This window comes from Ips typographus, linkage group LG3, assembly GCF_016097725.1.
Source record: "Ips typographus isolate SLU linkage group LG3, UJ_Ityp_2.0, whole genome shotgun sequence".
In the NCBI taxonomy this organism is placed as follows: Eukaryota; Metazoa; Arthropoda; class Insecta; order Coleoptera; family Curculionidae; genus Ips; species Ips typographus.
The window spans coordinates 15,818,995-15,844,827 of NC_138424.1; the positions used below are offsets into that span (position 1 = coordinate 15,818,995).

The 25,833-nt window shown below is 35.9% G+C and overlaps 2 protein-coding genes and 1 long non-coding RNA gene across 8 annotated transcripts in view; 1 reads left to right on the top strand and 2 right to left on the bottom strand.

Annotated features, from left to right (window-relative positions):
- The window catches only part of LOC145726409 (uncharacterized), a 215,061-nt gene extending 190,388 nt beyond the window's left edge, over positions 1–24,673 (bottom strand). Inside the window, exons 1-2 of the long non-coding RNA XR_014177598.1 lie at positions 24,367–24,673; positions 23,877–23,998 (exon numbers count right to left, since the gene is read on the bottom strand). This is a non-coding gene — a long non-coding RNA (uncharacterized LOC145726409). The remainder of the gene's footprint in view (positions 1–23,876; positions 23,999–24,366) is intronic.
- The window catches only part of LOC145726381 (protein diaphanous-like), a 100,438-nt gene that overhangs the window by 34,087 nt on the left and 40,518 nt on the right, over positions 1–25,833 (top strand). For all 6 annotated transcript variants that reach the window (XR_014177592.1, XM_081975418.1, XM_081975416.1 and 3 more), the window contains 3 exons: positions 20,924–21,091; positions 22,948–23,053; positions 23,110–23,311. Coding sequence is in view for 5 of the 6 variants with exons in the window: in XM_081975418.1 (XP_081831544.1) it covers positions 20,924–21,091; positions 22,948–23,053; positions 23,110–23,311 (476 nt within the window). In the remaining variant the exon portion in view is untranslated. The remainder of the gene's footprint in view (positions 1–20,923; positions 21,092–22,947; positions 23,054–23,109; positions 23,312–25,833) is intronic.
- Positions 4,609–13,640, bottom strand: LOC145726346 (uncharacterized). Its single transcript, XM_081975395.1, has 5 exons — positions 13,480–13,640; positions 10,561–10,853; positions 10,278–10,509; positions 7,304–7,448; positions 4,609–5,119 (listed from the first exon to the last, which is right to left on the bottom strand). Exons 1-5 carry the CDS (start codon positions 13,568–13,570, stop codon positions 4,948–4,950), a joined length of 933 nt encoding a protein of 310 aa, XP_081831521.1. The 5' UTR covers positions 13,571–13,640; the 3' UTR covers positions 4,609–4,947.

Below are 25,833 nucleotides of genomic sequence, written 5' to 3' on the forward strand. Positions count from 1 at the left end.
ACAAGGTTTGTTCTAAGAGTGGGTGCAGAAAAACGATAAAATATATAATACAGGATGGTCAAAAAATCAGTTCTAAAAAAGAACGTTTTTCAAATTGAACACTCCTTATTCACATAACTTTCTCGGATTCTCTGTTTAAAAATAAGGTAAGTTTGTATTAGATAACTTATTTGAAAAATTTATTCTTTAAATTGATTCATTGAACCACGCTGCAAAGTAATCGATTTATTGAAGGTTAAAGTAGTAGCTGTCAAATTCAGTCAAAACTGTCTTTATTGTCAAACAACTCGTTTATTTGCAACACTTTGTATAGACTTTTATATGTCAATGGATAGAAAATATAATGGGCTTTCCAAAAATATGGCCGTTTGTGTTGATAGGGTGCTTCGTTTGGCCGCCAGAGGGCACCAAACCTAACTAAACGTTTTTCTTGACTGTAACCACTTTAACTTCTTTGAGGGATTTTTTAAAATCGGTCAGGTACGACCCTGATGTTTGGCACAAACCCAGCACAGCGAGTGTGAAATTTAGAGCCGAAGCAAAACTGTTGAAATAAAATCATTAAGGTCGATTTTCGCTTGCACTAAGGGGCCAGTATAACACGCAAAACCCATTGGGACTGTGGTGGTGTTTCAGGCAAATTTGACCATTACAAAAATTGTCATTTGGAAAATCGATTTTTCAACAAATTTCTATGCATTACATCGTAGTAGACCTAGTAGCTCATGTAACCGTGTTTTCCTAATTTCCCAGGGTCAAATTAGCCCTTACCGGTCAAAAAGTGTTTCTGAGCCAACCTGTCTGTAAACCGTAAATAATACTCGTATTTGTAACATTTTGTATATACTTTTATATGTCGATGGACAACCAACGAAATGAGCCTTCCATCGATGTAGAAAAGTCGGTTGGTTAGTGATACCGTTTGGCCACTAGAGGGCGGCAAGTTTTTTGGTATAACCTTTTGTTTAATATTCAAAAACCCGCTTAATTCCACTATTTTTGCTAGAGTTTTATACGTCAATAGATAGCCAATAAAATGAGCTTTCTAAAAATATCCCAACTTGGGTTGATAGGTTAGACGGTTTGGCCGCTAGAGAGCGTCAAAGTTGACTATTTTTTTATGACCTTTTTCGTGCATTCTTTTGTTCAATCTTCAACAACTCGTTTATTTGCACCATTTTTAGTAGTGTTTTATACCTCAATGGATAGCCACTAAAATGAGCTTTCTAACTGTCTCTCAATTTGAATTGATAGGTTAGACGGTTTACCCGCTAGAGGGCATCAAAATTGACTAATCTTTTTATGACTTTTTCGGTGCATTCTTTCGTTAGTAACTAGCTTATTTACAACACTCTGTATAAACTTTTATATGCCAATGGATAGCCAATAAAAGAAGCTTCCTATTGACGCCTAAAAGTTGATTGTTTAGTGGTACGGTTTTGCCGCTAGAGAGCGTCAAAATTTTTAAAAGTATAATTACAAAATTCTTAATTTTTCATTGTTTTCCTACTGAATTCATTGAAATACCAAACCTTATTTATGTTTAATTTGAATGGTAGATTACTAGAAAAAATTATTTTATGATTTTTTTTTATAATATAATTTAGACGTTTCCAATTTTATAATATTTACAATAGTTTTCAAAATACTAATATCTCCCAGTATTGCCCATTAATTTCTTAAGTTTGTATACCATAATGCTCCAGCGGTTTTCCCCTCGTGAAAATCTCAGTTGTAGGGTATGACGTCAAACTACTACAAGGGTCGTCCACTTACACATTTTTTTAAGTTTAAGTGACATTGTTGACAATGACAAGACAGACCTGAGACCCATTGACATACCTTTACATAAACGGAATTTCCATAGGATTAGAAATTAGTATTAAAAATAGTGATGGGTAAATTACCGCTGCTTTTCTCCCTGCCTGTACCAAATGTGGTAGTGTTTTTTCAGGTTATTGGAAATAAAATTTAATGAGGATTCCAAAAATGTGCTTAAAACAGACATTTTCTTATTCCAAATGGGTTTTACAGGCGATTTTGTCTCTGACTGTCTTTGCAAACTGTGTTTCTGTCAGTTCAAACTGTGACACAGCTTTTCTTCCTGACTGTACCAAATTTTGTAGTTCTTTTCAGGTTATTGGATGGGAAATTTAATGAGGATTCCAAAAAATGTGCTGAAATTAGTCATTTTCTTACTCCAAGTGGGTTTTACAGATGATTTTGTCTCTGACTGTCCTTTCAAATTGTGTTTTTGTCAGTTCGAACTTTGACACCACTTTTTGCCGTGGCTGTAACAAATTTTTTACTGTTTTCACCTTTTTGGATAGAAAATTTAATGAGGATTCCAAAAATGTGCTTAAATTAGTCATTTTCTTATTCCAAGTGGGTTTTATAGGCGATTTTGTCTCTGACTGTCTTTGTTTCTGTCTGTTCAAACTGTGACACCGCTTTTTTTCCTGAGTGTACCACATTTTGTAGTCCTTTTCAGGTTATTGGGTGGGAAATTTAATGAGGATTCCAAAAATGTGCTTAAATTAGTAATTTTCTTACTCCAAGTGTGCTTTATAGAGGATTTTGTCTGTGACTGTCATTTCAAATTGTGTTTTTGTCAGTTCAAACTTTGACACCGCTTTTCTCCTTGGCTGTACCAAATTTTATACTGTTTTCACTTTATTGGATAGAAAATTTAATGAGGATTCCAAAAATGTGCTTAAATTAGTAATTTTCTTATTTCAAGTCGGTTTTACAGGCGATTATGTCTCTGACTGTCTTTTCAAACTGGGTTTCTGTCAGTTCAAACTTTAACACTGCTTTTCTCTCTGATTGTACCAAATTCTGTAGTGTTTTTTCAGGTTATTGAAGAGGAAATTTAATGAGGATTCCAAAAATGTGCTTAAATTAGTCATTTTCTTATTCCAAGTGGGTTTTATAGGCGATTTTGTCTCTGACTGTCTTTGTTTCTGTCTGTTCAAACTGTGACACCGCTTTTTTTCCTGAGTGTACCACATTTTGTAGTCCTTTTCAGGTTATTGGGTGGGAAATTTAATGAGGATTCCAAAAATGTGCTTAAATTAGTAATTTTCTTACTCCAAGTGTGCTTTATAGAGGATTTTGTCTGTGACTGTCATTTCAAATTGTGTTTTTGTCAGTTCAAACTTTGACACCGCTTTTCTCCTTGGCTGTACCAAATTTTATACTGTTTTCACTTTATTGGATAGAAAATTTAATGAGGATTCCAAAAATGTGCTTAAATTAGTAATTTTCTTATTTCAAGTCGGTTTTACAGGCGATTATGTCTCTGACTGTCTTTTCAAACTGGGTTTCTGTCAGTTCAAACTTTAACACTGCTTTTCTCTCTGATTGTACCAAATTCTGTAGTGTTTTTTCAGGTTATTGAAGAGGAAATTTAATGAGGATTCCAAAAATGTGCTTAAAACAGTCAATTTTCTCACTCCAAGTGGATTTTACAAGCCATTTTGTCCCTGACTGACAAAAATCAGGGTTTAGAAAAGTTATCTTGCAGTATTCGATACAAAACGTGTTTCTGAGATTTATGACAGTGGTCACGTGACTGCCTAGCTAAATTATCCTCCAAAAACCACGTGATATCTGTGACTAATGTCAAAAGTGTAAGCGTGTAAAATTTGCAATAATTACAATTTAACACAGTTTTCGAAACAAGTTTCTGACATTTATGAGTAAATTACTGGAATATTACAAATCGTTTAAATAATAATATCTTCAGATTCGCGTCATTTTTCTCATTTCAGAAACCTTAGTTGTCATAATTTAAACATGAGATAATATAGAAAAGTAACAAAAAGCTGAAAATGCTATTTTTTTTTAGAAAAGGCTACTTATTCATAAAAAAGTTATAAAATTGTTACTCATTTGGTACAAGAATTACTTTGTCACAAAAGTTTTACTTCATTTATTTTATTGTTAATAAACGAAAATCTCTAAAACAATAAATAACAAATCAAAACAGCCTTTTATTAAACATTAGTCTTTATTTCTTAGGATTTTATTTTGAAAATATTGACCGAAAATTACTTTTCAAATTAATGACAGCCATGACAGGAGAATGATATATTTCAAGCAAATTTCAATTAGACTCATAAATTTACTGGTCATATTGGTAAATTTTCTTGTCACATTTAATTTTAGTTTACCTTACCGTAAATAACCGGTCATCACTACAAAAGTGGTTATTACGGTAAATAAATAGGGCACTATATCTTAAAAAGTGTTTTAAAAGGATTCATCTTTGTCTATTAACAATATTTTTAATATTTTCAAAAAAATACTATGAATTCATTAAACAGACATATTTGATTGTATTATTATTATATTATCTACACTTCACGATACATTTTAAAGTTTTTTTTTTATGTTTGACCAATCAAATGGTTTAGTTTCCGTTTCACACACATTTTTTGTTTATTTCAATTGGTTTGAGAGGTTTGTGTTGCGTCAATATACAGGGTGTCCCAAGCATTCGAGTCGGTCATTTTGCAGTTAAACGGTTAGCCGTAAATATTGTGTTTTCCATAAGCATTTGTCTGTCTACACAATTTGAAAAATGACTAAATATTAAAAACTACGTTTTTTTTACTTTTATGGCTTTATTACACCTAATAAATATACAGAGTGATAATAGTATATGCGCAAGTTATAGAAAGAATAACGGTTAATTTGATTCAATGTCAGACAATTTTTAGTTAGCTAACATCAACTAGGACAATTCTTAAAGACGTTAAAAAACTAACAATACACAGGGTACCACAATAATAAGTTTCAGCATGAGTGACGTGGTTCTGTAAATGTAAGAAGAAAGGAATCGAGTAATGGAACAGAAATATACAGAGACATTTGGCAGTTCTCTTTCCTGATTTTAAAGTCATCACTCTGTATACTCTACTGTAACGACTGGAAAAGACGGAATCACATGTCTTTTATTTTAGACAGAAAGTCTCCAAATTTATCAGCGACATAGTTTGGCTTCCAATTGTCGGGAACGTTCCATTTTTCCACTTGATCATTGGTCCACATTCCGGTCAACACTAGACAGGTTTGGTAACCGGCAACTATACCAAATACGATGTCGGTGGCAACACTGTAACAAGACAATGTACAAAAAAACTTAAATGTATTGATTAAGTTTAGTAAAGTAGATCGCCGAGGTATTTTGGTGTACACACTCGAGGTAACTTTAAAAATTTTCATTTTTAAGGACACGTGACTGGTTTTGACAGGTGTCAATTGGACTTTACAGTGTTGCAAGCTCTAAAATTGCATAATCAAAGTCACGTGATGTGTCTCTTACAATTTCAGGTTTTACAACTACTGTCTAAAATAGTCTAAATTTAATTTACCAAATTTTCAAAGTTTAAACTACATGTTAAAGGTCACGTGATTCATTTTGACAGATGTCAACTGACCTTTACAGTGGTGCTAGCTCAGAATTGCATTATCAACGTCACCTGACGTGTATTTTGCAATTTAAGTTCTTACATCTGTCTAAATTTGATTTATCAATTTTCCAAAGTTTGAACTGCGTTTTGAAGGTCACGTGACTGTTTTTCACAATGTCAACTGGCTTTTACAGTGTTGCAAGCTCAAAAATTGAATTATCCGAGTCACGTGACTTGTATTTTGTAATTTAAGTTTTTACAACTGTTTAAATTTTATTTTTGAATTTTCCAAAGTTTAAACTGCGTTTTAAAGGTTACGTGACTGTTTTTCACAATGTGAACTGACTTTAAAATGTTGCAAGCTCAAAAATTGAATTGTCCAAGTCACGAGACTTGTATTTTGCAATTTAAGTTCTCACAACTGTCCAAATTTTATTTATCAATTTTCCAAAGTTTAAACTGCGTTTTGAAGGTCACGTGATTGTTTTTGACAATGTCAACTGGCTTTTACAGTGTTGCAAGTTCAAAAATTGAATTATCCAAGTCACGTGGCTTGTATTTTTCAATTTAAGTTGTTACAACTGTGTAAATTTTATCTATGAATTTTCCAAAGTTTAATCTGCGTTTTAAAGGTCACGTGACTGTTTTTCACATTGGATAATTCAATTTTTGGCTTTTACAGTGTTGCAAGCTCAAAAATTGAATTATCCAAGTCACGTGGCTTGTATTTTGCAATTTAAGCTTTTACAACTGTCTAAATTTTATTTTTGAATTTTCCAAAGTTTAATCTGCGTTTCAAAGGTCACGTGACAGTGTTGCAAGCTCAAAAATTGAATTATTCAAGTCACGTGGCTTGTATTTTGAAATTTAAGTTTTTACAACTGTCTAAATTTTATTTATGAATTTTCCAAAGTTTAATCTGCGTTTTGAAGGTCACGTGACTGTTTTTTTCCAATGTCAACTGGCCTTTACAGTGTTGCAAGCTCAAAAATTGAATTATCCAAGTCACGTGACTTGTATTTTGTAATTTAAGTTTTTACAACTGTCTAAATTTGATTTATCAATTTTCTAAACTTTAAACTGCGTTTTAAAGGTTACGTGACTTTTTTTGACAATGTGAAATGGCTTTTACAGTGTTGCAAGCTCAAAAATGGAATTATCCGAGTCACGTGACTTGTATTTTGCAATTTAAGTTTTTACAACTGTCTAAATTTGATTTATCAATTTTCTAAAGTTGAATCATCAAAGTCACGTGACGTAGTTCTTACAATTTTACCAGTCTAAATTTAAAATACCAATTTTTTAACTGTTTCTTTTAAATGATAGGTGTCTTTATTTGACGCGTGCTAACTTGGTCACTGTCACAGTTAGAAGATTCGTGCAAACGTCAAAATATAACCCATAATTTCAGGCAACCCTACAAAAAATATTTTTTGTTTGTCAGAATTTGGAACCACAGTCACCTGACCTTAGAAAATCAATCGTAAGCTTTCGGCACAAAGTAGAATCAATAATTTACGTTGATACCTAACATAACCTAAAAACTGTCACGTGACTTTTAAAAAAATCAATTTTAAGCTTTTGGGTCTTCAAAATTTGGAAATCATTAATCCTTATGGCATTTTGACAAGGGTCTGATTGACGGTTGATGACAAATGTCATGTGCAAGTTGTAAAAGCAGACATGCTCCTTAATTAATCTGACCTAAAAACTGTCACGTGACCAAAAAAAATATAATTTCAACGGTAAACATTTGAAGGCATTTCGAGGTATTTCCAGGCAATATTTAGGCAGTTTTAAGGCATTATCACTATGAGGCATTTTGAGCAGTAGTAGAGTGTACAAAAAATTATCGGCGGTCTACCTTTCTGTTTTATGTCACTCACTTGTCTCCGACCATAAGAACTCTACTTGGATCCGAAATGTTAAATCTAGCGTTAATGGAATCAGCCAAAGCTTCACTGGGTTTGCCCACTTTAACTGCAGTTTTTCCACTCCATCTTTCAATACCGTCTAATAAGTATCGAGCACCTGTTACGTATGCAATAAATAATTATTAATAAAAATGTCATCCACTCAGAAATTAGGCAATTATTTACATATTGAGGGGAATGCAAATGGACTTCTGCAACACCAGCAGGCGTTGCAAGTAACGTTAGAAACCCAGCATATTGATGTATGTTTGGTTTCGGAAACACATTTTGCAGACCAAATGTATATTAAATAAAACGGATACCAAATCTATCATGTAAGAGGTGGAACAGCCGTAATAATAAAACAAAATATTATGAAAAACACTATGAAAGACAGAAGTATGAAACGGAGAAAATATAAAAACAGTATGTACGTATGAAAAGAAAAAAACAGGCTGCGAGTGTGAACATCAAAACAAGAAAATATACGGTAGCAGCAGTGTATTCACTTCCAAGGCATAGCATTGACAGGAATGGATATTCCTTCTTTTTTAATACGATAGGAGAAAAATTTAATGTCGGCGGGCACTTCAATGCCAAACACACTTATTAGGGAATACAGATGCCATGTGCCAATATGCCATCAAGTCAGTAGATCATTTAGAATTTGAATCAAGAAAATTCATTAATGATGTTCAGCATGGAACAACACCCCAGAAATAAGGACAAGAACCGCTGGAATGAACTATCCCAAGGAAATACAAGATCTTTTAAAAGAGGAGAGCTACAAAAGAGTGGCAAAGGTCCAGGATGAGAGAAAACAAAACCGCTCTAAACAACCTGACCCAACAACCCAAGAAATTAAAAATGAGTCAATAAACAAGTACCTGAGGGAACTAACTGAAGATCAGAGCTTATTCACTCTGGAAAGCCACCAAGAGATTAAACCGACCAATAAAACCAATATCTCCAATTCGAGAAGAAAGTGGCACCTGGGCTAGAGACAAACAAAAGGCTGCTCTATTTGCCACTTACCTAGAAAGTTTTTTCCAACCAAACGAGAAACAGACAGAATGTCCTGAAACAGCAACGGCACAAAAAAAAATCAGAAATAAACTTAGTTACACCAAAGGAGGTAATCACAGAAATGAAAGAAAACATAAATTCAATGTTGTGGAAAACGGCAGATGTAGCTATGATACCAAAACCCGGAAAAACTATAAACGAAGCTAAATCTTACCCATTTCTCTTCTGCCTGTGTTATCAAAATTATTTGAGGACTTTTTCATAGATGGCTGGAGAAAATAATTGATGTTCCTGATCAGCAGTTTGGCTTTCGCAATAACCATTCTACCGTTGATCAAGTACCTAGAATAACAGAGGTAATAGAAGAGTGCCTAGAAGCATTTGATAAAGTTTGGCATGAAGGCCTCATCAAGAAACTAAAAGTACTCTTTCCATTGCAGTATACACAGCTATTAGAATCATATTTAGATCAACAAACCTTTAGAATCCAACAAGAGAAACGAATACTCTGAGTTGAAAATCGTAAACGCCGGAATCCCCCAAGGCAGTGGATCCGTGCTGTAATTGTTACATACTTGCGATACACCTGTATAACATAACATAAAACTAGCAACATTTGCTGATGATACTGCAGTTCTAGCAGTAGGAAATGCCGTAGAGGAGACAACTTCAATATGCACTAAACACCATAGACGCTTGGACTGCACAGAGGCGGGCTAAATCTGTTCACATCAATTTTACAAATAGAAACGTAAATCATCTTGCGGTGATTAAAACGCAAAATCTTCTTCCTTTTCTTCTTCTTATTCATATTTAAGATCTTGCGATCTGTTTTGCAGGTTCCTCTGGATCAGTTCCTGAGAGGTGGACCAGCTGTCCTTCCATCTCTTAGGTGGTCTTCCGTGTGCTCTTTTCCCTATTGGTTTCCCTTCAAGTGCGATGCGTGGCAGTCTTCCCTCTTCCATTCTTCTCACGTGAGCGTACCAATATATTTTTCTTTGTCTCCCCCATCTTACGATGTCTTGCACACCACATCGTTCCCTAATGTCGGTGTTCCTAATTCGGTCTATTCTTGTTTTTCCCATTATAATCCTGAGCGTTTGCATTTCGGCTACTTAAAGCATTCTTTTCATTTTGTTGGTTTCTTCTCTGGTTTCTATTCCGTATGTCATGATTGACCTGATACAAGTCTTATAGATCCTGACCTTGCTATCCTTTCGCATGTATTCGTTCGCCCATATTATCTGCTTTAAGCAGCCCGACATGGCAGTCGCTTTGTTGATCTGGCTTCTTAGGTCCTTCACTGGGTCGTGATAACTCGACAGACCCAGATATTTGAATTGTGAGACTTGCTCGATGATTTTGTCCTGAACAACCAGCTTACATCTCACGGGATCTTGGAAACTCAAATATAAAAGCATGTATTGGCTGCTGGGACGAGGCTGGCAGCTTTCGATTAAAAACAAACTATTGGTTTACCAACAAGTCCTTAAACCAGTGTGGACATATGGCCTTCTGTTGTGGGGCTGCACAAAGCAACTACAATTACCTACAAGTGTTCCAGAACCTGGTACCAACGACGATGGTTAATCCTGGTATGTTCGGAATAAGGATCGGCATCGTGAGCTACAGGTGCGGACAGTCAAAGAAGAAATAGCGATAGCAGCCAGGAGTCATGAAGAGAGACTCCACAACCATCCAAATGTTGAAGTGGCTCAAAAGGACTAAACCGTTTGAGCTGGTGAACATTAAGGTGAAGTGAACTGTGAAAAAGCATAGTACAGTGCGGGTTAGTCACAACAGTTTAGTACGCAAAACACGCGAAAGCCTGCAATGGAGGTTAGGTTAGGATGCTTGTATGTAGGATGCTTGTTAATCTTTAGATTAGGTGCATCAACAGATTAATTTAAAAAAAAATTACCTATAAAGAATATGTTGTCACCGAGAGGTGCCAGATCATCACACATGCCGGAAAACACTTCGATTTCTTCAATCTGTCTGGCAATTACTTGAGCGACTATCATGGATCCGTAGCACTGATTCACGTCTAAGTCTGCCACAATCGCTCCCACATTTTTACAAACCTCCAGTGTTTTCAAGGAAAGTTCCTTAATGGATGTAGCAGTTTCTTCTAAGTCTCTTGGCCAAATATCCTAAAAGATAATACAGATCAGGAAGAATTGTAATTATTATGGCATACTGACTTTGTACTCAATCAATTTATGGCCGGCGTCTACCAAAAGTGTCTTAAGAGCTGCAGAACCAATTAGGTAAATATCTTTTTGGAAATTATTCCTTTTCAAATATTGCACCAAAGACAAATTGGGGTTAAAAATTTCGTCCACCTTGGCTTCGAAAGGCGTTAAGTTTTTCAGCAAACTCTCCACAGAGTAAATACTATTGTTGGTTACGAATCCAATGTTTTTTCCCAAAGATCGTAATTTTTTGATCGCGTCATCTGATCCGGGAATAACAGATTTATTATGTACCAACACTCCTAAAATGTTATCATAATTCAAAGCACCTTTTTGAATACACTTGTCAAAAATGAAAAAAACTATGCGTTTAATAGTATTGATGGAGAGGACCATATTGCTAACCAATGCTCTCAATAAGGATGGAGTAAAATGTGACTTGGTCACATGACTTCTTTTTCAGACAGCTTGGACTTATGAAATTTTGTTCCATCTTTGTTTCAAGCAGGTATTTTAATGGATTTTCTGTGGTTACTATTGAGCTCTTCTAAATAATTTCAAAATTTTCAGTTTTTTGCTTATATCTCGGAAACTATGTGTCCTACCGACAAGACCTCTAAACAAAATAAAAGCTGCTTAAATTTGCTACAAGTTTTATTCCGTCAAGTTTTTTGATATCTTGTAAAGTTTTCGAGATATCCGCTCTTGAATGTGTGTAATTTTGAAAAATGAAATTTTTGTCTTCACCTTTTCGCTCTTTTTGACCGGATAACTAACTGAATGCTGGCTGTAGGGTTTGTTGGTAAGCAAGCAATGGCTAAAATGGCCAATTCAACATTTTCCAACATCAAATTGGCTCAAAAGCTCTTCCTCTTTCAACAGTGAACTCACCGGTTCAAATCAACGACGAAAAGATTCCTGTGGACCCATTCTTGCTATTCCGACGTATATCCAACAGCAAAAAAAAACAGACGAAGATTTAAAGCTATACGTGAAATACGAATTAGCCCCGTTCCCATTAGCTTTATTCAGTGAAAGTGGGATGAGGATAGCGACTAAGTCAGCGCTGTACAAACCTTTTAACACTACGACCAAGGAAGTACATGTCGCACAGCTACAAATCGTATTTGACGGAGGGCTTCTTCTTCATAAAGTAATTTGGCAAAGAGGTGCAAAGATATCGACAATCTGCAACAGTTACATTCACTGTACTGTAGTTTTTGACGGTTATTCGTCATTCATCTCAAGCACAAAAGTAGCAGAGCAGCAAAGGCGCTATCGACTCAGGAAGTCAGCAGACATCTAGTTCAGCGAAGACACCGATACAAACGTCAAACAAGAAGATTTTCTGTCCAATCTGTTTAACAAAAGACTCATCAACATGCTTAAGGTGAAGCTTGAGGACAATGGGATTAGGACCCTTCAAGCAGAAAGTGGTGCGGACGTTCTGATTGTGGATACGGCTGTGGAAATGTCGGAAACGACAGCTGTCTGCATTGTGGGAGAAGATGTCGACCTCATCGTCCTTTTGATGGCTAAAGCTGATGCGTATAAGGACATTATTTTTATCAAGCCTGTATGTGGAAAGATGAGAGATTCTTTATTCACGTCTCAAGATTTTCAGCACCAAGGTTTCAAGGACGTGCTGTTTTTGCATGCATTTACTGGATGCGATACAACATCTTCCGCATTTCGAAAAAGCAAGGTCGCATTTGCGAAGTTGTATCTGAAGTCGCCAGAGATCCAGAAAGTGTCAGCAGTTTTTCAGATCCTTCCTCTATCACCGCCCAAGTAGAAAAGGCAGGTGAAACCTGTATGTTAAAGTGGTATGGAGCTCCAGCGAGAGGTCTCCCTGAATGCCTACATGTACAAGTCATTCTTGAAATCGGTGGCCACCATCAAACCTGATATCTCTTGTTTTCCTCCCACCGAAGGAGCAGTAAAACAGCATTCACTCAGAACATTCCATTAAGTTCAGTTGTGGCTAGAAAATGTCCTGCCTCCTCAGATGAAGTGGAAGATTGAGAACAACTGCCTGGTCCCCGTGCACAGTGAGTTAGCAGCTGCACCGGACGATATCTATGGCCAGTATTTAGTTTTTCGGTGCATGGGTAAAGAACAAAAAAATATGAAAAATTATAAAATTACAGACTTTGAAGAGCGGATATCTCGAAAACTATACAAAATATCAATTTGTATAGAGAAGTCACGTTGGTAGGACATATACTTTCCGAGATATAACCAAAAACTGAAAAATGAGACTTTTGATATGTTGACCTCCTAACTAGTCCAATCAAAGTTACGAAGTCAAAAATTGTGTTCCAAGCATTTCTCTCTATACCTTTTCGTTGCCTGGACTAGTTGCCTTTAAACTATTTTGTTTTTAAGGAAAAATCAAAGTTTCTGTTTTTGTTTACTGCTATTATAAAAGGAGACAGAAAGAGTCTTCAAACAGGAACAATTTCCACTGCAATTAACAGCTTAATTTTCAAAGTAAATAAGGTTTGTTTCGGCTTAGCGTAAGAACCATTTACAATGGTAAATCCCGTTAAAACACTCGTTATTTTTTTTCATGGATTCCACTGGATTAGTTACATAATTTTGCTATTGGCCTATTGGCAATAAGTTTTTAAACAAATGTATGTACATACGCAAAAGCCGAAACCTTAAATACTCGTACGTTCTCAAAATAAATGGAAATGATAAGGAAGTTCTAGTTACAAAATTAAGTTTGCATCTAGTTGACGGATTCAGAGAGACGTTTGACAACATCGCAGCAAACGTTCCAGCTACCTGGACTTTTTTTAGGTCTTTGTCTCGCGCATGCAATTATCAATGGTTCTCTGTCACTTACATGGTTTTCCTGTCGCCGGGTTTAGTTTTACCTGTATAATCTTAAATAATTTATAATCTTATATTACAACTTACCGTCAACATCAAACAACACTGTATCAACAGAATCTATGATATCCTGCACAAATTCGTTAGAAAATCGGTCGATTCTCTGTAATTTGGCCATATCTATATGACTTTCAAACAATAATGAAGCTTGCCAAATTAAATGCAACCGTTTAAAACAATTAAAACGTACGCTAAATGTAATTTAGTAGATAGAGCTTTTCGTTTTTTATACCACCGAGCGATAATTTTTGTTTGCCTTATTTTTCGTCGAATGGCAGCATGAAATTGACCCATGCGCTTTGTTTGACATAGGATATCATATCTTATGCTAATTTCTATTTTTACTTTAAGTTTACTATTATAACAACATACACAGTACACAGTATACAGTACAAGATAATTAATTTAAATTTTCGGTTTAGGTTAAAGTTGTTATGTCGATTCAACTGTTGCCAACTTTAAATTAAAATTTGGCAAAAATAAAAAGAATAGCCAGAACGATCACAAGTCGCCAATAGTCCTTGAATATCTCTATTAGTTACAACAATCATGATGTCAGAAAATGTCAGTAAAAGTGTTAAAACATAAGAAGACATAGTATATTTAAGTTGAAATAAAGAATGAAGTTATTGGCAAGAAAAGAAGAGAATTAATTCAAATGTACTGTAAAGTTAAGTTAAATTCTGCAGATATCTCAAAAACGGTGGCAAATACGACAACATGTCAAGAGACAAAGAAAGTTCTTCTTCTTGAAATAGGCTTTCAGCTTGTTTTTCCAGCTTTAATGAGTTCCTTGCGACGTCGACATCCAGCTATCTTTGGTGGTCTGTCTGGCGGTCTTCTAGAGTGTGGTTCCGTCTCTCGCAATTTTAGCAATTCTATTGTCTTCCATTCTGTTGTTGTGTTGATTCCACTCTCGCCGTCTCTGTCTCGTCAATCTTACAATGTCCTGTATGTCGCAGATTCGTCTTATTACTTGGTTGGATATTCTGTCATGTACCGTGTGTCCCGTGATACTTCGGAGCGTTCTCATCTCTGCCGTTCGGGTTATGCTCTTGGTTCTGCTGGTGTCTGCCGTGTTTTTTGCGGCATATGTGATTATTGGTCTTACGCATGATTTATATATTCTGGTCTTTGCTTCTATTTTTAGGAACTGGTTTTTCCGTATAATGTCTTTCAAACATCCGGCTATTCTAGAGGCCTTATCTATTTGATTCTTTACCTCAGATCTCCTGTCTTGATGGGCGGTTATTTCTACCCCTAAGTATCTGAAGGACATCACTTGTTCTACTATTTTGTCGTTAACAGCTAGTTTGCATCTTCTAGGTTCTTTTGCTACAACTAGTGATTTTGCCTTGTTTGTCGCAATCGACATATTGTAGCGTTTCGCTGTTGGGTAGAATTGATGAAGTAGTCTCTGCAGATAGTTGTTATCAAGCCCTATAGCCTCTCTGATGAGCCGTAATACGGCGAAACCGGTCAGAGGATTGGGATTGATAAACAAAAAACAAAACCTCACCATTTTCAACTAGTCTCTGCAGCTCATCTTCGTTTTCTGATATAATTACTGCGTCATCCGCGAAGCACTATGTCTGACATTATGTCTCCTTTGTTATTCATATTTCGTTCATGATTAGGTTAAAGAGTACCAGGCTTAGAGAGTCTCCCTGTCTTATTCCTGTTGATATGCGCACTTCTTGGGTCAGGTTGTTGTTCACAAGTATTCTGGTCGTTGAATTGGTGTTCATGTTTTCATTAGTTCTTACTATTTCTTCCGGAATGCTGCCCCGTCTCAATATGGTTGTGATATCATTTAGCCTCACTCGATCAAATGCTTTGTTCAGATTTATGCCGGTTTCTCGTATTCGATTGATTACTCGACTATTTGTCGAATGATGAATATGGCGTCTGTGGTAGAACTGTTTTTCCTGAATCCCTGTTGTTCTTCCATTATGGGTATTTGTTCTGAGATGATACCGCATATGCTTTTCGTGAATAGTTTCATCACGGCGCTTAGGAGAGTTATTCCTCTGTAGTTTGCTGGTTGTTTTTTGTCGCCTTTTTTGAAGATATCGATAGTGATGCTTTTCTTCCAGTCCGTTGGTATAGTTGTTTCATTTAAGATATTCTGGTAAAGATTGGCTAGTTGTTAGCTTAGTGGTTTACCTCCGTGCTTTATCAGTTCGTTGTTCAATTCGTCGATTTCTGGGGCTTTTCTGTTTTTTAGTTCCTTGGTATATTTTTCTACTAGTTCGTGGATGATACGGGTAGTTGCTTCTGAAGAAAGTTTCTAATTCTAAATGGAATAATAAATTGTTAGGAGCTAAACTTCTAGGAGCTATACAGAAGCACTAGAAAAAAATTCAATATTAAGATATTTTGTTTTTTATATTCACTCTACTCAGATTGGACCTTCTTCTTCTTCGGGTGCCTATCCGTTTCGAATGTTGGCAATTATAATTCTGTTGGTGGCGGCTCGAAATAGTTCGAATGAGGTTTTTCCGAACCAGGTTCTGCGGCCATGAGGTTCTTCTTCTGTCAGCTCCTCTTTTTCCTTTGACCGTCCCTTGCATTATGAATTGTAGTAGGGAGTATCGGTGCTGATTTCTCATGACATGTCCCAGGTACTCGAGTTTTCTGCGCCACTTCCTTGTTCGTTATGCGGGCCATGGTATCTTGAGGATTCTTCTATACAACCTCATCTCAAATGCTTCAATTCTTTTCTGTGGTGGCGTCTGTCAGCGTCCAGCCTTCTACTCCCTACAGTAATATTGAGAAGACGTAGCATCTTAGGTGCCTCACTTTTGTTATGGGAATTATATTGTGGCTCTCATTTTGTTAAAAACCTTCCTTTTTGTTTGTTCCTATACGGCATTTTATTTCTTGTTCAATGTCCCGTTGTTCATTTAAGACGCTTCCAAGCTAACAGTACCAGTTTTTCGGACGTTGGTCTTAACTCCATGCTGTTGACTGTAGTGTGTAATTCGATCCTTGACGTCTGTAGTCTTTCTAAACTATCTGCCATCACCATGGCAGGATATCGTCAGCGTATCTGCTATTGTTTACTCTGACTCCGTTCAATAAGATACCCTTCCCTACTCTGTCAAGGGTTTCGTTTAAGATCTTTTTCGAGTACATATTCAATATTAGCGGCGAGAGGATACAGCCCTGTCTGACCCCACCTAGTATTTTTACCTGCTCCGTCTGTTCCCCATCCAGTCTCATGCACACAGTCTGGTTCCAGTAGAGATTTGAAATTATTCTGAGGTCTTTGTCCTCCATCTTCAAGAATGACAGGCATATTACGTCACAATTAACGTAAAAAAATCTCCAAACAGTGGCTTTTTTAGTGCCGACCGCGTTTATGAACCCGAATTGACTGTCTATATCTCTGTTCTTCGCATTTTCTTATACAGTGCCCTGAAGCTTAAGTAGGTTTACCAATTCGGTCTAAAATGTGATTAAAAACTCACAAAAAATCATATTTTTTCGAAAATATTCTATTTTTTCTTACTCCCTGTATGTATGGTAGATGATTTTTTGACGTCACGGAGTCCGTTCTAATTTTTTAATCGATTTATGCTGTTAATGTTGTGGATACTCTTCTGAGACTTTCCTGATTCACTTGCTGAAATAACTCAAAATAAATGGCATTCTACCCTGTCACTCTTCCTCCTCTACAACGTAGCATTATCATAAATCAAATAAAAAGTTTCAGATTTTGGCAACCATCATCAGCTTTTAGGTTTTTGTTTTGGGGTCGCCATATTATGGCGTGCAAAACTAATCTATCTGTATCCTGCTCTATCAAATGTCATTGAAACAGTGTGGCAATACACTGGTTTTGCACTAAACCTGCCAATCAAAAAAGCCGTTAGATTTCTAAATAATAATAATATTTTGTGGAGATCGACTCTGAGTTTTGTTTTCACTTAAACGGAGAAATGACAGCTCAGACAGCTAAGAAGAGAAATTTAGGCTGATAGTCCGATATTCTTCACACTTTTTTCCTCCTGTTTTTTTTGGGCAGCGCTATAAATTCTAATTGTAGCCATTTTTGCGGAATGTTTCCGGTGTTGTAGATATTGTTAAAGATTTCTGTGATCCAGGTTATTCCTTCTTCATCCAATAGTTTTAGGAATTCAGCTTCGATGCTGTCTCGATGCAGTATATCCGGCCCCGTAATAACTTCTGAAGCTGGGTATCTGACTTCCGGTCTTTGGTCATGGAAGAGTGTCTCCAGGTATAATGTCCATTTGTTTTTAATATCCTGTTTGTCTGTGATTAGGCCCTCGTTGAATCATCAACATCAATCATCCCTGAATTCCGCCCTAAGTCTGTAGGATTAGAGAAATAATATTCAAACTCTTCGATGATATCATTTTTGTGTTAAGACAAAGTGGTGTACGACCAAAAAAAGATGGCTGTTAAGGTTATTAAAAAAACTGATTATGAATTTAAAGTGTATGTTTGATTAAATATTTTATTTGTTTTCGGCTATTTCTTTTGAATTACTGTTTGTGAAGCAGCTGCTCTGATAACGATGTATCCTTCAATAAATATATAACATTTCATTTGTTGCAACAGTGATATTTGGTTTGATGTGATTATAAATTTAAAGAAATGTAAACGTAAAAATGATATGTTTTTATGTCCTAACGGCATATTTCAACAACTAAATTGATTTTATGGTCAGTTATTAAACTGGATAGTTTATAAAGAAGATATCTTAACGATTGATTTAAATTTACGTCACTTAAGTAGGTACTAAGAAGAACTAGTGTATGAGAAAATAGAATAAAAATTCAATGTAGTAAGGAGTGTTGAACCTTTACTAGTACATCAGGATCCTAATTATTGCAATCAGGGAAGGAATTCTCAAAAGAAGTGTTGATAGTGTTGACAAAGTTACCCAGTGGAATCATTCACATAAAAAAGACTATTAAACTCTATTGCATATAACAAAATGATTCAAAGGTACTCATTACAAACACCTGCTAGAGGTAATTTACATGCAATGGGGTGGCAGAAGTAAAAGAACTACAATTAACGTAAAATTAAGATACGGACTAAGTAACATACAAATTAAAGAGAGAAACACAACAAGAAAGTATCGACAATCAAGTGTTGGTCTAGGAAGGCTGAAGAAACTTAATTTGACTTTCAGACAGAATGTCTATGTTGTTTTCACATAAAAACCAATTACAATTACTAAGCATGATGTCAAGTGGGGAACCGCTTGTATTGACATAAAATATATTCTTATTTCTTCATCTAAAGTTGACTTGAGGAACTATAAATTTGATACTATCAATTAAGCTGCAATTATATTTAATATTGTTAACGACATAGTAAACGACTACCTATCTAGGAGACTCTGCATTCCAAATATGCCAAGTATAGTCCTGTAGGAGACTAATAATGGATAGACAGAGTAATTACATTTTTTCAAATAGAGAAATCTCAATAATTTTTTTTGTACTTTTTCAATGAGCTTTTTATGATAGTCAGTTGTGGGACACCAAACTCTAGATTCATACTCTAAGTGAGGCCTTTCAAAGCTATTGTAAAGCCTGATTACAATGTCAATATTCTGGAAATATTTAGTGTTTCTCATGACAAAGCCCAGGACTCTATAGGCCCTATTAACAATATCTTCATAATACATTCTAAAATTAAAATCAGCCCCAATAGTGACTCCAAGATCCCTACACCAGTCCCATACACAAAGTCCAGATCTTGTTGAAGTGCTTGCGAAGAAACCTCCTTAAGGATCATGAAGTCATCAGCAAACAGCAGGCACTGAGAGCCTGTAATGCACCCTGGCAAGTCATTAATAAAAATCAAAAACAGCAGAGGAGCTATGTTACTTCCCTGCGGAACCCCAGAAGTTGCATAGTATTTCTCAGAGTACTCAATCAATCAAAAAAGTAGCTTTATTGTCGGAAACTCAAGTCATTGACAAAGCCCTGAAAACCCATACAAAAACAGGAAAAAAAGAACAAACATTTGGAACACCCAAAATGTAGGATCTTGGCAAGGATCTTGGTCTTATTGAAAAAATGATTGAGTCACAGAAAGATGCCCAAGGTAAGATCTAGGGTCGCTGGAGCCCGAGGAAATGTCCCCAGCGAGGGCAGCCGCCACCCCACAGTAAAGTGAGTTGAACTCATGTGGCTGAATATCACTAGGTACAGCACGAGTAGACGATCTCCCTGTAAGATCACGAACGATATTCCAGGCTTCTCTGGACCTATTGCTAGATTTGTTCAGTCTAGATGAAAAGTATAATTGTTTCGCCAGACGAATTGTGTTACGAAAGATCATTCGATATTTATTAAAGTAGGCAATAAAGTCATCACATTCGATAAAAAGTTTATTGGAGACATCTCATATTTTTAGAAGCGATCCTTAAATCCTTAGTGAACCATGGCGAGTCACTCCTGTTCTTTATCATTACCATAGGAAATGATACTCCTTACCCATCCGCACTGAGTAAGCTCTCCTTGACAGATATGAATCCATGAAGGCAACCACATTATTTGTAAAGCCAATTGAAGCAATATGATGATTTACTCTGTCAAAAGCCTTTTCAACATCTGTGTAAATGACATCCAGCTGCTTCTTATTCTCTATGGCTCTAAAGCAGAAGTCACTAAAAACACACAGATTAGATGCAGTAGATTTACCCGGGACAAAACTATGTTGCTGCTCAGATAAGGCACCAAATTTATAAATATTGTCTCGGAGCCAACCTATTAGCTTAATAACAAACGTAACCTTACTTAAGTTATACCTAACTTATACTGCATATTCAACAGATACACTGTGACAGAAGGTGACAATAACGGGTACCTGTCACATTCTACAGACTTTTCTTCCCTCGTTTCAAAAATATGCCATCTAGGATTACTCTTAGCGCCATTTGCACTGTCGAACTTCAAGCCCAGCTTAAGTTAAGCGTGGTCCAGACTGTGACTTTATACAACTGTTTTCTACACCGTCTGAACCACTCTTAACTTAAGCTTGGCTTAAAGTACGACTGTGCAAATGAGGGTTATTCATTCAACGGTAGGACTATGTAGGCACTTTTCAATTTTATAACTGATCAATCCCATATAGAACGGTTAGAATCGCCCGTGATTGGTCTATTTCATATTGCACGGCTAGGATTAGGTGGGTTGGTCTGTGATTTTGTATCTTTTCAGCAAATTGAAACTACTTACCTTTTCTCTATAAATTGTTTTTTTGAAAAGGTCGTCTTCATAAAGTCTGTTACGGATTTAGTGGTTTTAATTAATATGTATTTCCCAGGTTTGTAAACTAACCCAAGTAAAGCGTTTTCGATAACGGCTTTTGTATTTCCTGCGTCCCGCTACTTATACTGTTATCTAATAATTATTGCTTGAGTGCTAAAAGAGTTTACCTGTGACTGATTTGACTTAAATAATGAGTAACTTTTCTGTTTCAGTTTGACTCATGGTTCAAAACGGGAACCGGCAAAAAGCCCACTGGGACGAGGCCCGCCTCGACCGTGGGCCCCAGCTCGGAGACAGACGTTCCGGAGGATGAGGACTATGCGAAAAAGCTTTCCTCGATGTCCGAGAAGGACATCAATATGAAATATGAGGAGCTTTTAGTAAGTTTATAACAGTAGTTAAAATAGATTGGACCGGTTTCGACCTATAAGGTCATCTTCAGCACCTGAAAATCTGACGAGAGAGACTCATTTTGTAAGTATGGGGAAATCCTCCTGAAAAATGAGTTGAACAGTTTTATAATTCCCAGGCATTCGTCAAATCTCCGGCCGTCCACCAGGGTGCGTATTCTTGAAACGAGGGAAGGGAGTTATCAAGAGAAAGACCTGTCGAATGTGACAGGAATCACAGTTATTGTCAGCTTTTGTCACATTCTATCAACACTTCCCCTGACATTTCCGTTCCCTGCTTTCAAGAATTAGGCCCCAGATGAGCAGCACAACAAAGAAATACACATTGTAAAACTTATTGATTTAAAACTTATGTAATAGGGTTCTTTCACTCCGTGCACAAAGTGTACCCTGCGGAGTAGGGTTTTATACCAAGGGCAACCTTGGCCGGTTCTAAACCCGACCGTCTGGGTCAATTAAAGGGTATATCAAAAAATCCAGAACCATATCAAAATCAAGGGAATGGGTAGGAGACCCTGGATATGAGAAAAGAATTGTTGTAAACGTCTTGAGTTCTGTCCTTCAGTCTGGACATGTGGTCGGTGGCTGATTGCGTGGTGGTCTCCGGTGGATCAGCCTTGATCTGTCGAATTTGAGTGCTGATGATGGCCTAAAAGGCCGAAACCGGTTCACAAAGGATCAAAAACAATTTGCACGTAGCATACGCTTTTTTCTGAACTACCCTGCATAATTAAAATAGCATTGTTTGGAAAAATGCGCAATTTACTACTTTCAAAGTAAGAAAGGTGTGCGCAAAAGATAGGAGATTCAATGGTTCTCTCATTTTACCACTGATTTCTACAACTGTATGTCAAAAAGGTCGTGCGTTGTTGCCAGAAGTTTTATAATATACTTGCTTATCAGATATAATACTGCCTCATAAAGAAAAGGGACCAACATAGAGAAAATGATTTCTTTACGCACTAGTGCGGGAATGTTATTATTCGCGCACGCTTGTAGAAAAAAGTTTTTTTTTTCTTTCTGATTACTTAAATAATCTTTTAGAAAGTTGTCACAGATTCGAGTATACAGGTTGTGACTGAGGTGTAGTCAAAAAATGAAAAATTCAGTCAGAACCCCATTTCTCGAAAAAATGTTTTTTATGTTTCAAAATAACCTTATAGTCGAGTCTTATGGTCAATATTTTTAGACCTTTTTGTCCGTTTGGTAATAGGGGGGTTTACAAATTTTATTAGAAAATTTCAAAATTTATGGAGATCGACTTTTTGTGTTTTTCACTTACACTCACTACTCCATTGTGAGAATATGGACTATGGTAGTTTTAAGTGTAATTTTGGTTATCCCGTATTTCTTCAGCAAAAAAACTAAAGAAATTGTTGAATTTGAATAAAAAGATGTAAAAATAAACCCATTTTAGGAATTTACCAATAAATTTTATAAACCCTTAAACGCCAAACTGGTGAAAACCTCTAGATATACGAATTGGATGACAACTTGAAAAAAAAAAAAGTATTTGTACCAGGACATGTTTGAAAAAAATTGTCATTTGCCAAAAGGAAGATATAAAACTAAAAGAATGTTGTATTCAAGTTGCATTTTAAAAACTGTCCAGTGTATTTAGATAACTCAAAAAGTGAAGAAATCCCTAGAAACAGAAAATTCTTCTTCATTTAACAGACACTGAATACCTCACCATTTCCAAGACAGCAATGGTAGTACAGTAGTTGTATGACTAGTGTAAGCATTTAACTGAGTACATTATCTCAAAAAGTTTGTTTAAAACAATACAACAATATCACCAATTAAGCTTGAAAATTTTATTTTAGAGCGACATGAACATAAAAGATGAAAAGAAGCAACCCCTTCTCAATTTGCCTTTAGAGCAGAAGAAGAAGATGCTAGTGATGCAGAATAAAAACAAAACCGAATCAGGTAAAACAGTTCAATCTGCACATTGAGGGAGTTTTTATGAAAATACTGTTCTCCAGTTAATAGATTTAACGATCCAGAAGACTACCTAACCTATTTGGAAACCCACCTAAAGAGCGAATACATCCAGCTGAACAAGCTGCTGAATTGTACCGAAAGTCTTAGGGTGGCCCTCGCTAACAATCCTCTCAGTTGGGTGGAGAAATTTGGCAGGCAGGGGATGCAATTAATTTTAAAAGTTTTGGACGAAGGATTAAAACAGTAAGTATTAAACGATATGTGTCATGAATTGTTAATTGACTAGTCGATTTGTTGTTGCTCATAAGGTGTTTGCGGAGGCGTTCGCTTGTAAATTTCGACTATGGCACGCAGTGAAGTTTAAAAATAAAAGTTACTTAATATTAAGCGTTTCTTAGTAATTGCAGCACTTTTTCGCTGTTTTTAGTTGTCGCAACCTGTTTGCGTATAAACGCAAAGGAAGTGCAAGGAAGTGATATTAATGTGGCAAGAAATGTCGACCGGGTCAGTTAATAGGCGGAACGACACCGTTTGAATACGCTTAGCATTATTTTATTGTGTAACTTTTTATGGTCCACATCACAATTTCACAAAACGTCTTCTCTTTTGTACAATTCTAGCTATTAATGAACTACTGAAGATGATTTGTTTTGACAAGAATCTCAATTTTTATTCAAATATTATGTGGTCTCAAATATGACTCAAATGTCTCTTACTCATCTCAGACTCGTTTTATGTTACTGAATAATTAATGAGACCTTAGTTTTCGGTTATGGTAATCCAAACAAAGAGTGATAAAAATAGATACCTATAGTCAAATTTTTACCCTTTGAGAATGACGTCATGCAGGTGAAAAAACACGCATGTCTGGAATTAGATCACAAGTTTTAACCTACAAATGCTTTGAAAAATTAGTGTGTTCAGAAGTGACTGATGATCAAGTGCCTTGAAAATCATATGATCATGAGAGTTTCAGTTTAATCATCATTCATTCAGTGAATAGGTGTGCTTGCACTCTCTTAAATATCTCTTCTACTCCTAATAACATAATATATTATTAATGTTCATTGATTTTGTGTTGTGTTATTGTGCTGTGCACAATAAAGCGAAAATAGTAAGTTGGCATACCAACATTACCAACTTCTTTGTTTTTCATAAAAGCGGTTATTTTGGTTTTACTGACCGACATTGTCTTAGAAATGTTGGTAAAATAGGAGTCGTCAGCTGGAATTCCAGCCTTTTTCATTCGGCATTGGGTAGCAGTACTCACTTTTAAAGCCTGTGATGCTCTATCATACACATTGGAATAATCAATTGGAATGACATCTGGAAACTGTTTCTTTTCGTACTCCAAAAAAAGCAGCACATTTAGAATTAGCATTTGGGCTTGCTCATTGTAGCGCAGCATTTTTATACCTTTGATATTTGTTTATATCAAAGTGACAGTAAATGTCAACGTTTTTAATTTGACAGAATGAATGATGACAAAACTAACAACGTGCCTTTTTTGCTAAAATTGTTTATTTCATATGTTTGATATGCGAGAAACAAAGATGTGAAAAAATGACGTCATTCTCAAAAGGTAAAAATCCGACTATACCTGTTTTATAATGTAAATTGTTTACATTGCTGCAACGTCACCACTGCAAAATATACTGTGTGTCCCAAGTTGGTTCTACATGTAGAGGGATCTCGAATTGCATCTGCAATATATGCAAGTTCGAAAAGCTCACAAATATCTGCAATTTTAGCATTTTTCTAGAGGCAATAATAAATCGGCTAGATAGCATTAAAGAAATTTCCAAAATTTGGTCTTTCCTAAATATCTAGTAAGCCAATAACTTTTACAAAACACCACACATCGAAAAAAAATCTTGTATCCTTATGGTTAACCATTTGCGTTAACTTAATCAAACAGGCTTTATCAGTCCCGGTAACCATAAATTCGATTGATTAATTGGTATTTAACGTTAAAGTAACGTATCTCATAAGTAACATATTGTTTTGGTCTTTTTGCTTGTGAAGCGCTTTTTCTCCTCAACTTTCCATTGGGGAATCATCATATCTATTAACACTGTTAAAACAGAACAAGGTCAAACATTGGAGTCTACCTTCCCAGAAGTTTTCTCACCCTGACTAAGACAGTCTACCAAATTCAAAGCGTATGTGAATTTGAAATAAAGCTGCCAAAAAAATACGACAAAATTTGGTAATGTCAAGGAGAAATTATTATTGGTAAAGTCAAGTGATGTTAAAGTTTGAAAACGCCTGTAAAACCCACTTGGAGTGAGAAAATGACTATTTTAAGCACATTTTTGGAATCCTCATTAAATTTCCTATCTAATGATATAAAACAACACTACAAAATCAGATAAAGTCTGGAAGAAAAGTGGTGTCAAAATTTGAACTGCCAGAAACACAGTTTGAAAGGTCAGTCAGGAACAAAACTGCTCGTAAAACCCACTTGGAGTGGGAAAATTACTATTTTAAGCACATTTTTGGTATCCTCATTAAATTTCCTATCTAATGACATAAAACAACACTACAAAATCAGGTAAAGTCTGGAAGAAAAGTGGTGTCAAAATTTGAACTGCCAGAAACACAGTTTGAAAGATCAATCAGGAACAAAACTGCTTGTAAAACCCACTTGGAGTAAGAAAATGACTATTTTAAGCACATTTTTGGAATCCTCATTAAATTTCCTATCTAATGATATAAAACAACACTACAAAATCCGGTAAAGTCTGGAAGAAAAGTGGTGTCAA

Excerpts from the sequence above, each read along its gene's own strand:
- LOC145726346 (XM_081975395.1), bottom strand. The coding sequence starts at position 13,570 with ATGGCCAAATTACAGAGAATCGACCGATTTTCTAACGAATTTGTGCAG. Across the intron at positions 10,854-13,479 it reads AGTGTTGTTTGATGTTGACG|GAGTGTTGGTACATAATAAA; the intron begins GTAAGTTGTAAT and ends ATAACATTTTAG. Across the intron at positions 10,510-10,560 it reads ATAAATTGATTGAGTACAAA|GATATTTGGCCAAGAGACTT; the intron begins GTCAGTATGCCA and ends ATTATCTTTTAG.